The sequence below is a fragment of the Sinocyclocheilus rhinocerous genome, unplaced genomic scaffold, assembly GCF_001515625.1.
Source record: "Sinocyclocheilus rhinocerous isolate Xijiao unplaced genomic scaffold, SAMN03320098_v1.1 scaffold149, whole genome shotgun sequence".
NCBI lineage: Eukaryota > Metazoa > Chordata > Actinopteri > Cypriniformes > Cyprinidae > Sinocyclocheilus > Sinocyclocheilus rhinocerous.
The window spans coordinates 69,103-81,337 of NW_015654504.1; the positions used below are offsets into that span (position 1 = coordinate 69,103).

At 38.6% G+C, this 12,235-nt stretch overlaps 1 protein-coding gene across 1 annotated transcript in view; it reads right to left on the reverse strand.

The window, feature by feature from the left end:
* The window catches only part of LOC107717294 (amyloid beta A4 precursor protein-binding family B member 2-like), a 31,770-nt gene extending 21,286 nt beyond the window's left edge, over window positions 1-10,484 (reverse strand). Inside the window, exons 1-8 of the mRNA XM_016523999.1 lie at window positions 10,364-10,484; window positions 6,330-7,289; window positions 5,509-5,687; window positions 1,974-2,105; window positions 1,743-1,876; window positions 1,603-1,663; window positions 392-520; window positions 191-318 (exon numbers count right to left, since the gene is read on the reverse strand). Coding sequence (XP_016379485.1) covers window positions 191-318; window positions 392-520; window positions 1,603-1,663; window positions 1,743-1,876; window positions 1,974-2,105; window positions 5,509-5,687; window positions 6,330-7,272 — 1,706 coding nt within the window. The 5' untranslated portion in view covers window positions 7,273-7,289; window positions 10,364-10,484. The remainder of the gene's footprint in view (window positions 1-190; window positions 319-391; window positions 521-1,602; window positions 1,664-1,742; window positions 1,877-1,973; window positions 2,106-5,508; window positions 5,688-6,329; window positions 7,290-10,363) is intronic.
* Window positions 10,485-12,235: the final 1,751 nt, after the last annotated feature.

Sequence of the window (12,235 nt, forward strand, 5' to 3'; positions counted from 1 at the left end):
TAGGAAATTTACAAAATATCTTCACAGAACATGATCTTTACTTAATATCCTAATGATTTTTGGCATAAAAGAAAAATTGATAATTTTGGCCCATACAATGTATTGTTGGCTATTGCTACAAATATACCCCAGCGACTTAACACTGCTTTTGTGCTCCAGGCTCACGAATGAGATTAATGTAGCCACTGACCTGCTGAAGCCCCGCCCCCCTCCCCAGACGCGGATGCAGCTGATTGGCTGAGAGTGCAGGAGGGTGTGGTCAGCTGGGTCGATGAGGGTCAGGGTGATGTCCTGCAGCACCAGCAGCATGGCTTGAGTCTGAGAGCGAGACGAGAGAGAAGTGAGCTTGTGAATGAGATCAGACAGCTGTCTGTCTGCGTCTGCGTCTCACCCTCGGCCTCTGCGTCTCTCTCCGCTGCTGCAGCTGCTGGATGCAGTCGCTCAACACCGCGCCGCTCCTCGCAGACCTCACATCTGCGTCTCGCACCTCCAGCCAGCCCAGATAACACACCGCAAACACCTGCAACACACCAGCGCATCTGCAGGCTAAGAGGGGCTCCTAAATCTGTGAAAGGCTCCTAAGCCACTATAAGACCAAACCACAAACTATCCTAAAACAGCTGTTATTGCCAGCAATCTGTTTCTGAAACATTTGACGATAATGTGCTTTTATAAAGGTATCACCGGTGGTTTTGGAGGTTATCTCAACTGCAGATTTTCCTTTGATTATATCCTTGTTTTCATTAATCAGTTGGACAAGAAGTATGTTCTTGAGTCCAGTTTGGTTTTCTTTTATGTTTGCATGTATTACAATCAGCCGTTATTAACATATACTTGTTTAATTAGTGACTCCTCTTTCAATAATTTAACTGAAATCAAAGAAGAAATGGTTGTTTCTGCTATGTAATACAGATTACATCTTCTTGAACAACGCTGTTATAATTTTGTGATTGTTGAAGATTTCATACCAATATATCCAGACGAACAGCTTCAAAACTTACATTTTCCCTAATATATCTGCTGATGTCCTACTTCAATTAAAGAGGAAAAAGGCATTAAAACATCCCAGGTTTTAACTAAGATTACCAAGTTCATTATAATTAGAGCAAATATTTTGCGGTAGACAGGAATTTTTTTAATTAAATTAAATAATTTTTTTAAATTAAATTAACGTACATTGATCAGAAAAAACAGCAAAGGATTTAACAAGTGTATATGAAATATATACAGTCACTAATGCAATCAATTAAAAATAATAATAATCTAGCATCCAAATATATTATATTATATTATATTATATTGGACAATGCTGTTGAAATGAATAAGAACAACTATTTTGGGGCAGATAGGAAAAAATATTTCTTTTTTATTTAATAAATAATAATAATTATATTATATTATGTTATGTTATGTTATATTATAAGATTTCATGTCATCCCCTGTCACTGTTTCATTGTGTCATTTTACTTGTTGCAAATTGTATTGTTAATGTTTGGTAATTACAGCAAAAAAAAAAACACACAAACACACACACACACACACACACTTCTATGAGCCACAGAGTGGTTAGTAACTGATGAAGTGCTGGATATGCAGGTTTACCTGCGTCTCCGGGTCGTTGATGGGGATGACGGAGTCTGCAGGGGCTGATGGGACTTGAGCTCTGCAGAGGAAAGCGGTCAGTATGAAGCTTCTTCAGTCTCTGAATGATGAATATGACACTCAGGTGTGTTTGTGTTCACCTGTGGTTGATGAAGCTGTACGGGCCGCCGTGAGCTCCCAAACTCACTCGGCTCATCTGTCGCTCTCTCTCTCGCTCCTCCTGTCGCTCTCGCTCGCGCCGTCGCTCGCGGGACTCGCATGTCTCCGTCAGGTCCTGTACGGAGAGTTTGTGCACTGTTCATTAGAATAACTGGATGAAGCCTGTATAAAGCGCTGTGTTAGTCGTCACTGTGTTTATTTTCAGTGTTTACCAGGTAGTTGTTGTTGAGGAACCCGGCGGCGCGGCCCATCGCCTCATAGCACAGTGAGGAAGAGGAGGGTGAAGAGGCTGCTGATGAAGGAACGGGTTCAACAGAGCTGTCTGACACGATACTGCTGGGCCGCTACACACACACACACACACACACACATTACACACAAGTCAAGTCACATTTGTGACCTGTGCTGGCAAAATGAGTGTGAATGCGCACGGTCTAAGTTTGAGCTACAGACAAAAGAAGTCAAAAATGTGACCCTGGAGCACAAAAGCAGTCATAACCAGCACAGGTATATTTGTAGCAATAGCCAACAATACATTGTATGGGTCAAAATGATAGATTTTTCTTTTATGCCAAAAATCATTAGGATATTAAGTAAAGATCATGTTCCATGAAGATATTTTGTAAATTTCCTACTGTAAATATATCAAAACTTAATTTTTGATTAGTAATATGCATTGCTAAGAACTTCATTTGGACAACTTTAAAGATGATTTTCTCAATATTTAGATTTTTTTTCACCCTCAGATTCCAGATTTTCAAATAGTTGTATCTCAGCCAAATATTGTCCTATCCTAACAAACCATACATCAATGGAAAGATTATTTATTCAGGACATGGACATGTAAGTCTGGATTTGTGGTCCAGGGTCACAAATGTCAGTTTTGGTTGAATTTGAGGTTTTCACAAAGATGAGTTCATTAAGCCCTCTTCTAGCGATCCCAATGCTCCAAATAGTGATTAAACATCTAAAATGATCTTTACTTGTACGTTTTCTGAGAGGAGTACTTTTTCTCTGCTCACTTCTGGACGTCTGCTGCTGCTTGACATGGACAATGTAAGTCTGGATTTGTGGTCCAGGGTCACAAATGTCAGTTTTAGTTGAATTTGAGGTTTTCACAAAGATGAGTTCATTAAGCCCTCTTCTAGCGATCCCAATGCTCCAAATAGTGATTAAACATCTAAAATGATTTTTACTTGTACGTTTTCTGAGAGGAGTACTTTTTCTCTGCTCACTTCTGGACGTCTGCTGCTGCTTCTCAAGTTGTAGGTCTATTGTTGCAAAGCGCAGCATTCCAGCTTTATGAATATTCATATCGAATTCTGGATGAGTCCAAACCAGTGAAATATGTCTTGATGAGGTTCACACAATAAACTATTATGTCTTACATGAACGTTTAGTTAATGGTTGGGGGAAAATCTGATGTGTGACATTATATTCGATCCATGCATTACAATAGGTCTTAATATAAATCTGTCTCAATGTTAATCATGAAATAGCATTAAAAGAAAAGACGGAATCACTCGCTGCTCTTGATTAAACTACTGTTTATTTGCATCTTTGTTCTTATTTTTAATAAAAAAGATCAAATAAACAATAGCTATATTGTGATTAATAATATAGTAATTATTATTAAGAAAAGAATTGGAGGAAAACATGCAACGTTGCTGTTTTTCTGAAAATCAACTCTGCTGACTCTATCGCCTTCAAACGGCTATAACTCAGTCATTTTCCGTCTGATTTCAACAAGTCATATCATTTTGAAGGTATTTTAATGGAGAATGTGAAAAAAAAAAAAGAACTCATTTTTGAAAATTTGCTCATTCCAACTCATTTTGCCAGCACGGGTCACATTTACTTCTATAGTGCCTTATAAAATACAGATTCCCAGCTAATAAGAAATGATTTCAGAACGTTCTGGCAAGGTTCTCTCAAAGTTATTAACAAATCTTCCAGTAACGCTAATACAATGTTCATTCAACATTAACAAATTAAGTTCTCAGAACATTAGCAGAAAAACGTTATTTATACATTATTCATGGAATGTTTTTTTCTGAAACGTTTTCTGGATGTTTGTTTAACGTTTTTTTTTAAATGTTGCTAACTGTTTCAGAATGTTCAGACAGCATTCAAATGTAACACTGAAATGATAAATGATCAAATGGAATGTTCCCTTAACGTTTATATAAAAATAGCTTTAAAAACTGTGCGTTTTGAACGTTTTGAGAACATTCAGAAACAACATTTTCATAACATTAGCGAAACGTTTTTTGGAACATATTTTGTTTTCAGAAACAAACAGGGAAAAAAACAGTGTTGCAAAATTCAGAAGAAGACAATAGCATCATTATTCAGATCAGCGTTGATTCAGTTCAGCTCAATAACAGTGTCAGTGTTGCGAAGTTCACCAGTTATTTGTTTAATGAGGCTTCACTATTTCTAATGACCGTAAGCCATTTAGAAGCATCTTTGGTGTATATTTTTTTCATCATTTTATTTTTTGAATTGTGCAACACTTTAGTTGATACATTGCATGTTTTTAAAAAGTGTTTCTTGCCATCTTCCTGCGGTTGAAACAAGATACCTTCTGATGTTCATTCATGTTTATTTTGTGCTATAATAACTAGTAAAGAGGAAGAGATGATCGGTTCACGAGGAGCTACAGCGAAGTCACGACACATTAAAGAGCCACAAAACACTATTTATTGTTTGAATTTCTTTAAAAAAGGAAACATTTGCTGAAACTTTGTTTCATACAGAAGTAACCTGCTCTGTCTTGACTGCCGGCACGTTGTCAGTTTCCTCTTTGCTGCGCGATGTATTTTTCACTGCGTGAGAGCATGATGTGTGGCGAGAGAGCATCGCAAATAGCTGCAAATAATAGTTTCTGTGCACTATTTTGTGCATTTCTGAAAACATGAGCACTTTTGAGGAAGGTTTGGAATCTGTGGATAATAATACGGTACTCAATATACCAGCGACATGAATAAATTATGCAGATTAGCCTAACTATGCTTATGTTTCACTGTTCGCTGCAGCTGTTTATATTGTTGCTGATTGAAGTTATTTGTCATTCGGTGATTATACCTAGTGTTATTTGTGCTTTGTGTGAGTAGATGAGGCTCACACGCATCTGTTTGATACTGTGCCGATCGCAGTTTGTCAATGGAGAACAAAGATTCGACAGTAAGGTTTTAGTCAGCACTGTCATCACTAAACTCCAGACGACTCTTTCAAACACTTTCAATCTAGCAGTTGGAAAGGTTAAGTTAGAATAGTTTGCCAGAGCACTAGTATAAACACAGCTCGTGAGTAGTGATGATGATTAATGACAACCTCTGTAGTCCCATGAAGACACTTGTTAGCTTTATCAAGTCAAGTAAGAGCTTAAAAAATTACTGAAATATTTTGTTGTAGAATAGAAATAAAACATGAACATCTTGGGCTTGTGTTAAACACAGACTTTATTTCATCTAACCAAAAAAAAGTAATAAAAATGTTTTTTTTTTTATGCTTTTAGTTTTAGAAAACAACAACGATTCAATCAATTCCTGATGGACAAAATCATTTCTTCACATTCGAGAAGCTGTTTCACTGATATACGTCATAATCGGGAAGATTGCAGTTTCTACTTCGTTCCAACTTCAAAAAAATCAATATTTGTTAATTCAATATTTCCTGCGCTAAGTTCCTGTCTCAACAGGAAACACATTATGATTATGCAGCATGAGATGTGAAGAATCTGACCTCAGTCTGTGCTTTAGTGCAGGGCATAGGAAGACACGCCCCCTTCAGCCCTGGCTCCGCCTCCTGGTCAGAGTGGGCGTCGCCAGCCACAGGCTGATCTCGAGGAGTGGAATCGGCTGAAACACGCCAGAAATACTCCTGAGACACGTCCTGAACCTGAGGAGGCTCTTCCCAAACACCTACAACACACACACACACACACACACACGCTGCAGAAACTGTCTGTCGTCATAGCAACTGCTGCTTCCTGCTACACAGGAGATAAATATAACCTTCAGACAGAAACACTACTGCTCAAAAGTTCAGGGTCGGAAAGATTTTGGCTCTTTGTGAAATAACTTTTTTATTCATCAAAGTGCCACTAAAGACATTTATAATGTTACAAAATAGTTATATTGCAAATAAATGCTGTTCTTTTGAACTTTCTATTCATCTGTGAATCCTGAAAAATAAAATGTATCACGGTTTCCATGAAAATATTGGGCAGCACAACTGTTTTTAACACTGATGAGCAGCAAATCAGCATATTAAATGATTTCTGAAGGATCAAAGCAAAATGTTTCTAATTTAAACGGTATTAATTTAAAAATTATAGAATTATTTATATTTTGGACATATTTTGGATACGTTTAAAATTTCAAGACTAGAGCAACGATGCTGAAAATTCAGCTTTGCATCACAGAAATAAATTACATTTTACGATATATTCTCATAGGAGACGGCTATTTAAAATTCTAATAATATTTCAGAATTTTTACAGTATGTTTGATCAGATAAACACAGCCTTGCTGAGCAGGAGAGCGCATCTGTCTGTTGGTCACCTGTCTCCTGAGGCGTCTCCACAGACGGGCTCTCCTGTGACAGCGTGGTCCAGCTGGAGTCCTCCTCCTCCTCCTGTTTCTCAGGTCTCGCCGGGCGTTCGGGCGACTCCTCCGGCTCGTCTCCTCTCAGCTTCAGGCGTAACGGACTCCTCTGCAGACACCCGTCTCTGACGCGGCTGATGCGCTCGTTATTGGGCCGCAGCGAGTGTTCGTGAACCTCCAGCGTCTCTCCAGGACTCTCCTCCTCCTCCTCCTCCTCTTCCTCGCTGGCCAGCAGGAGCAGGTGGTTCTGGGGGAGGGTGAGGTGCACCTCCACGTGGTTCTCTTTAGCCCACGTCTGCGCCTCTAGTTTGGGCAGGAGGTGTTTCTCCTCGGGCTGCGTGTCTTTATCCGGGCTGCTCGGCGCCTCCTCTTCTCGATGGTACTCTAGAAAGCTCTTGGTCCTCCTCCTGATGGTGGGGTTCTTCTGGTTGTCCTTCCCCTCCAGCCAATCCCAGCTGCTCCTCACCAGGTTCCTGTCGTTCTTGTTGAGGTCCAGCTGCTCCTCTTTGAGCTGCAGGTTGGTGCCGTTTTTGGCCAGTTTGGGATTGGAGGTGGAGAAGGAGAGCGAGGAGCAGTAGAGGGATGAAGAGGAGGCGGATTTCATGGGGTGGGCGGGTTTTCGATCCAAGGAGGCGTGGCTTTGGTTCAAAGGGGCGGGGTTTTGGCTCAAACCCATCGCTTTTTGGATATTGGTCAGCGCATATTTCTGCCGACTCTTCGAGCTTTGCGTTTCTTTGGAAACGGCGACCACGCCCTCCTTTATGGTGTCGCAGCTCAGCTGCTGGTTGTGGGAGGAGCGTAAGTTGAGCGAGGTGGGCGGAGTCAATATAGGCCCGCTGTGATTGGTCGATTCTACGGTCGATGCGCTGCGTCTGAGAGGAGGCTTCTGCAGTGACATCATCGCAAACGATTAATCGTCTGCTGAGAGAGAGAGAGAACGATGGTTAAATTATAATTCATGTTTCTGGGCTCATTATTATAGATGCTTGTTTCTGCCACGGGATAAAAATTTTTAATTTAATTGAAATATCTCACAATTCTATTTTATATCACAATTCTGAGTTTATATCTCGCAATTCTAATTTTTCCTCACATTTCTTACTTTTTCCACAATTCTTTATTTTTTCTCGCAATTCTGACTTTATATCTTGCAATTCTATTTTTTCTTACAATTCTGACTTTTTTCCCTCGAAATTCTAAAAAAATTTTCTAGCAATTCTGGCTTTATATTTTGCAATTCAGACTTTTTTCTTGCGATTGAATTTTTTATTACAATTCTTAGTTCATATCTCACAATTCTGACTTTATATCTTACAATTTTTTTTTTCTTCTTGCATTTCAAACTTTTTTTCTAACAATTCTAATTGTTTCCCCTCACAATTATGACTTTATATCTCGCAATTCTACAATTTTCTTGCAATTCTGAAGTTATATCTCACAATTCTGACTTTTTCTAGTAATTCTGACTTTTTATCTTGCAATTCTATTTGTATCTAACCAGTCTGATTCTGACCTTTTCACCATCAGTTCTGACTAATTAGCTTCATTAATTCCTGTCACTGAAAACAGAGCTGGGAAAGGATGTTTAGATATTTGCCAAAGGAAAACACACTCAAATATAATCACATCTTAGTATTTTCTCATATTAAAGAATATCCCAAATGTGAGATCTTGTTGATATCTCATTCATTTCTCCAAGACGGCAATGAGATTAATTCAGATTTTTACTTTTCTCCTGTTTCTCATGTGTTTCTCCCTAGATTTTCTCTAGTTTCATTAGATATCTCAATTATGTCTCAAATTGTTCTCAGATTTGTCAGAGATCTCAATATGAACTCAAACATTTCTCACCTGCCATCCACATTAATTCTATCATCTACTTTTGTACTTTTAATGATCACTAAAGTCGTTTATATTGACTTCCATAGTTGGAGGTAATGCATTACAAGTAACGTGACAAGTTACTTTTTCAAATGAGTAACACCAGTTACTTTGTTTCTCATGTATTGACTGACTGCTCTTGTGTTGCCATGTTGAGAGAAATCAGGAGTAAATGCAGAGGCGTTGTGTGTGTATAAATATGAATCAAAACAGTGAAATGCAAACTCAGAATATGACACACAAACTAAACAAATGTTAAGTAACAAAAATATCCTTTATGTATTTAATGCCATTTTATTAACCAGTGTCTTTGCTGCTGACATTTCATGATCCAATTCAACCATACAAATAAGCAAAGATGACTTTAGATAAACATAAACATCTAAAAACATATTTTTTAGATACAATAAACAAACAAGCCAGGCCACATGAGAAACAGTAATGCAAAAGTAACGTAATACATTACTTTCCATAAAAAGTATTCATAAAGTAAGTAACAGAATTAGTTGCTTTTTTTAGGGAGTAACAACATTGTAATGCATTACTTTTAAAAGTTACTTTCCCCAACACTGCTGACTTTAAAATTCTAATAATATTTCAGAATTTTTACAGTATGTTTGATCAGATAAACACAGCCTTGCTGAGCAGGAGAGCGCATCTGTCTGTTGGTCACCTGTCTCCTGAGGCGTCTCCACAGACGGGCTCTCCTGTGACAGCGTGGTCCAGCTGGAGTCCTCCTCCTCCTCCTGTTTCTCAGGTCTCGCCGGGCGTTCGGGCGACTCCTCCGGCTCGTCTCCTCTCAGCTTCAGGCGTAACGGACTCCTCTGCAGACACCCGTCTCTGACGCGGCTGATGCGCTCGTTATTGGGCCGCAGCGAGTGTTCGTGAACCTCCAGCGTCTCTCCAGGACTCTCCTCCTCCTCCTCCTCCTCTTCCTCGCTGGCCAGCAGGAGCAGGTGGTTCTGGGGGAGGGTGAGGTGCACCTCCACGTGGTTCTCTTTAGCCCACGTCTGCGCCTCTAGTTTGGGCAGGAGGTGTTTCTCCTCGGGCTGCGTGTCTTTATCCGGGCTGCTCGGCGCCTCCTCTTCTCGATGGTACTCTAGAAAGCTCTTGGTCCTCCTCCTGATGGTGGGGTTCTTCTGGTTGTCCTTCCCCTCCAGCCAATCCCAGCTGCTCTAAAGCATTTCTTTAAAGAATAAAGAAATCTACAGCTACATTTGTGCCTTTTGCCAGCTTAGATTAATTTGAGACTTTGTATGAAACATAACTGAGAATGAGAATGAATAATAACATTTGCTCTGTTAATCAGCCGTGTTTTACTGTGAGTTTGTGACTCTTAGACCCGATCACCTTTACATGAACTGCACAGTCAGCAAAGCGTCTCACGTTAAACTACGACAAACGGGTTCAGTCCACACACACACACACACACACACACACAGACAGCTGTGACGGACTGGGCTGGAAAATGTGTTTACTGCAGATTTCCACTGAAGATCAGTGTGATTATACAGCATTATTCAGCACAACAGCCCGCATGCAATATGCAATAAGATTTGAAATTAGATGTAGCCTACTAGAAAAAAAAACAAGACTCAATAATGCATAATAATATAATAAAAGACACTAATGTATACAACTCTTTGATTATAATCCTATGCAATACGCAAACTATAAAAATGCCTTAAAACACAAGGCTTAACAGTACAAATATTTAAGTATTTAAAATAAAAGTCAATATTTTGCAAAACTGGATGAAAATACAGCATGACATGAGGATGCACAGAAGTTGTTTGTCCTCCTGACCATGACGGATCGCTTCTGATCGGCCCAAAACATTCTGTGCGATGAATGGCGCACATCTGAACTTAAACACACAGTCTGCAACAAATGCTCCATGCAGCATCATCATCTCGCACATTATTGCACATAAACACACATATTCCTGCACGGCATTGATGTGACAGCGAGAAGTGTCAAGTCACGCTCTCGTTACGCGCATCCTGTGCATAACAAAACTCAATGCAAGCATCAATTATATAAAGTTGCATCACCGAAGATGCATCAGATCAATCGGAATAATCAATAATGTGTGTGAGACTGTCACTCACCAGCTTGCTCCGCTGTTCTCTCGCCTGAAGATGCTGATGCGGAGCCGCGAGGTGACGCCCGCTTTTAAAGCCCAGACGCCCGCAATCTGAGACCGCTCCTCTGCTCTCCGCACCGCGTCTCTCTGCGCATGCGCCCCGCGCCGCTGCCGCTGTGTGCGCTCACACTGACCAATCAGAGCGCCGAGCGCAAGGTGCTGCATGAATATTAATCAGGTCGCGAGTTTCCTAGAGCGTCTAGAAACTAATATAATATTCATGAGGCACGTAGAATGATTGGAGAGATGGAGCGCCGACTCACCTGCTACAAAAACATTATTATTTTTTTTAGTTGTTTAAATGCATAGATTAATGGTACCTATAGTATTTATTTGACGGACACTTCACCTCTTGTTGTGATTAGCATTATTTAAAGGTTAAAGGTACAGTTCAATGTTCATCCAATTTCAAAAGTGACATTTCTTTCAGTTTAAAATATGTTTTTTTTTTTATTATTTGACTCAAAAGAAAATATGGGAAAATATAACTTGATTTGTATTTCCTGCTAGCTAAATTTCATTTACATAAACAAAACAAAAAAAATCTGGCTATAATCTATCTTTTCTTTTTTCAGAGTTGATCTAGACAAGTAGCCTATAAACTATCCAAAAAATATGTTAATCCTAAAGCAGCGAAAGTTGCATCTCTATTCATCCTATGTGTCCTCTTAAGGTGTAAAAACAAGCAAACAAACAAACAAAGTTACTATAGTTAAACCATGATAACCAGAATTTAACCATGGGTTCGTTACACTAACCATTGTTTAACCATGGTGTTTGTAGTAAAAACTAATTTTAAAGAAAAAAAAAACTGGTTAATAAAACCATGGTTAATTTTCTTAAGGGATTTATACACTTTAAAAATGCTGGGTTGTTTCAATCCAACTTTGGTTCAAATATGGACTAACCAAGCTAGGTTACATTTTTTTAAAGTGTGTGTGTGTGTGTATATATATATATATATGTATGTATAGACTATATAATGTTACTAATGTTCTTATTATTGTTTATATTATAAAAATTAAACAAATCAATAAAGTAATATCACTAATGCAATAATACTATTGTACCTTAAAATAAAAAAAAAAACAAGTATTTTATAATAATTGTTAGAGTTAGTATTAGTTGAATTATAAACAATTAAACAAATCAATATTACTAATGCAACAATACTACTGTACTGTAAAAAGCAGTTAAAGAGTTAATAGAATATATAAAAATTAATAAATCAATATTATTAATGCAATAGTGTACAGGGCCATCCGCATAAAAAAATTAAAAAATAAATTAAACAGTAAACAGCTTAGAATGGGAGATGGATCGGTTTGTGAAAGGGAAGAGAAAGCCATAGATGAAGTCGCACAGACCTAGACTCGCTGTGTCTAACTTACACTGGACGCTACAGTTGCTACAGTTGCTACTGTTGCAAATCATTTGAACTTTGTGTCAGTATCAGTTACGTTATATATAGAACGAGGCATCAGTTTAATGTCGGGGATTTGTTATGTCGTGTCGCGCTGCATCCAGTGTAGACAGCATCACTGATTATAATGGGTTCTACTGTATTTTGTAACGCAACGCTCGCGTCAGAGTTTTTAATGTCGTTGGTGAGGAGGAAAGGCCTGTGTGTGTCCTATGCCTTAGCGGACAGCATGAAACCCCCCCCAAAATAATAAAAATAAATAAATAAATAAAAATAACAGAGTGAATAACAATTATTCTCTCTTTGCTATTTTTCAATGTTTCAACGGATGCAGGTGTTTTTCCCTGCATGTTTTTTAAATAAAAAAAAAAAACATTAATTTTTCCTAATGTTTAGTGAAATTATTTGGTAGTC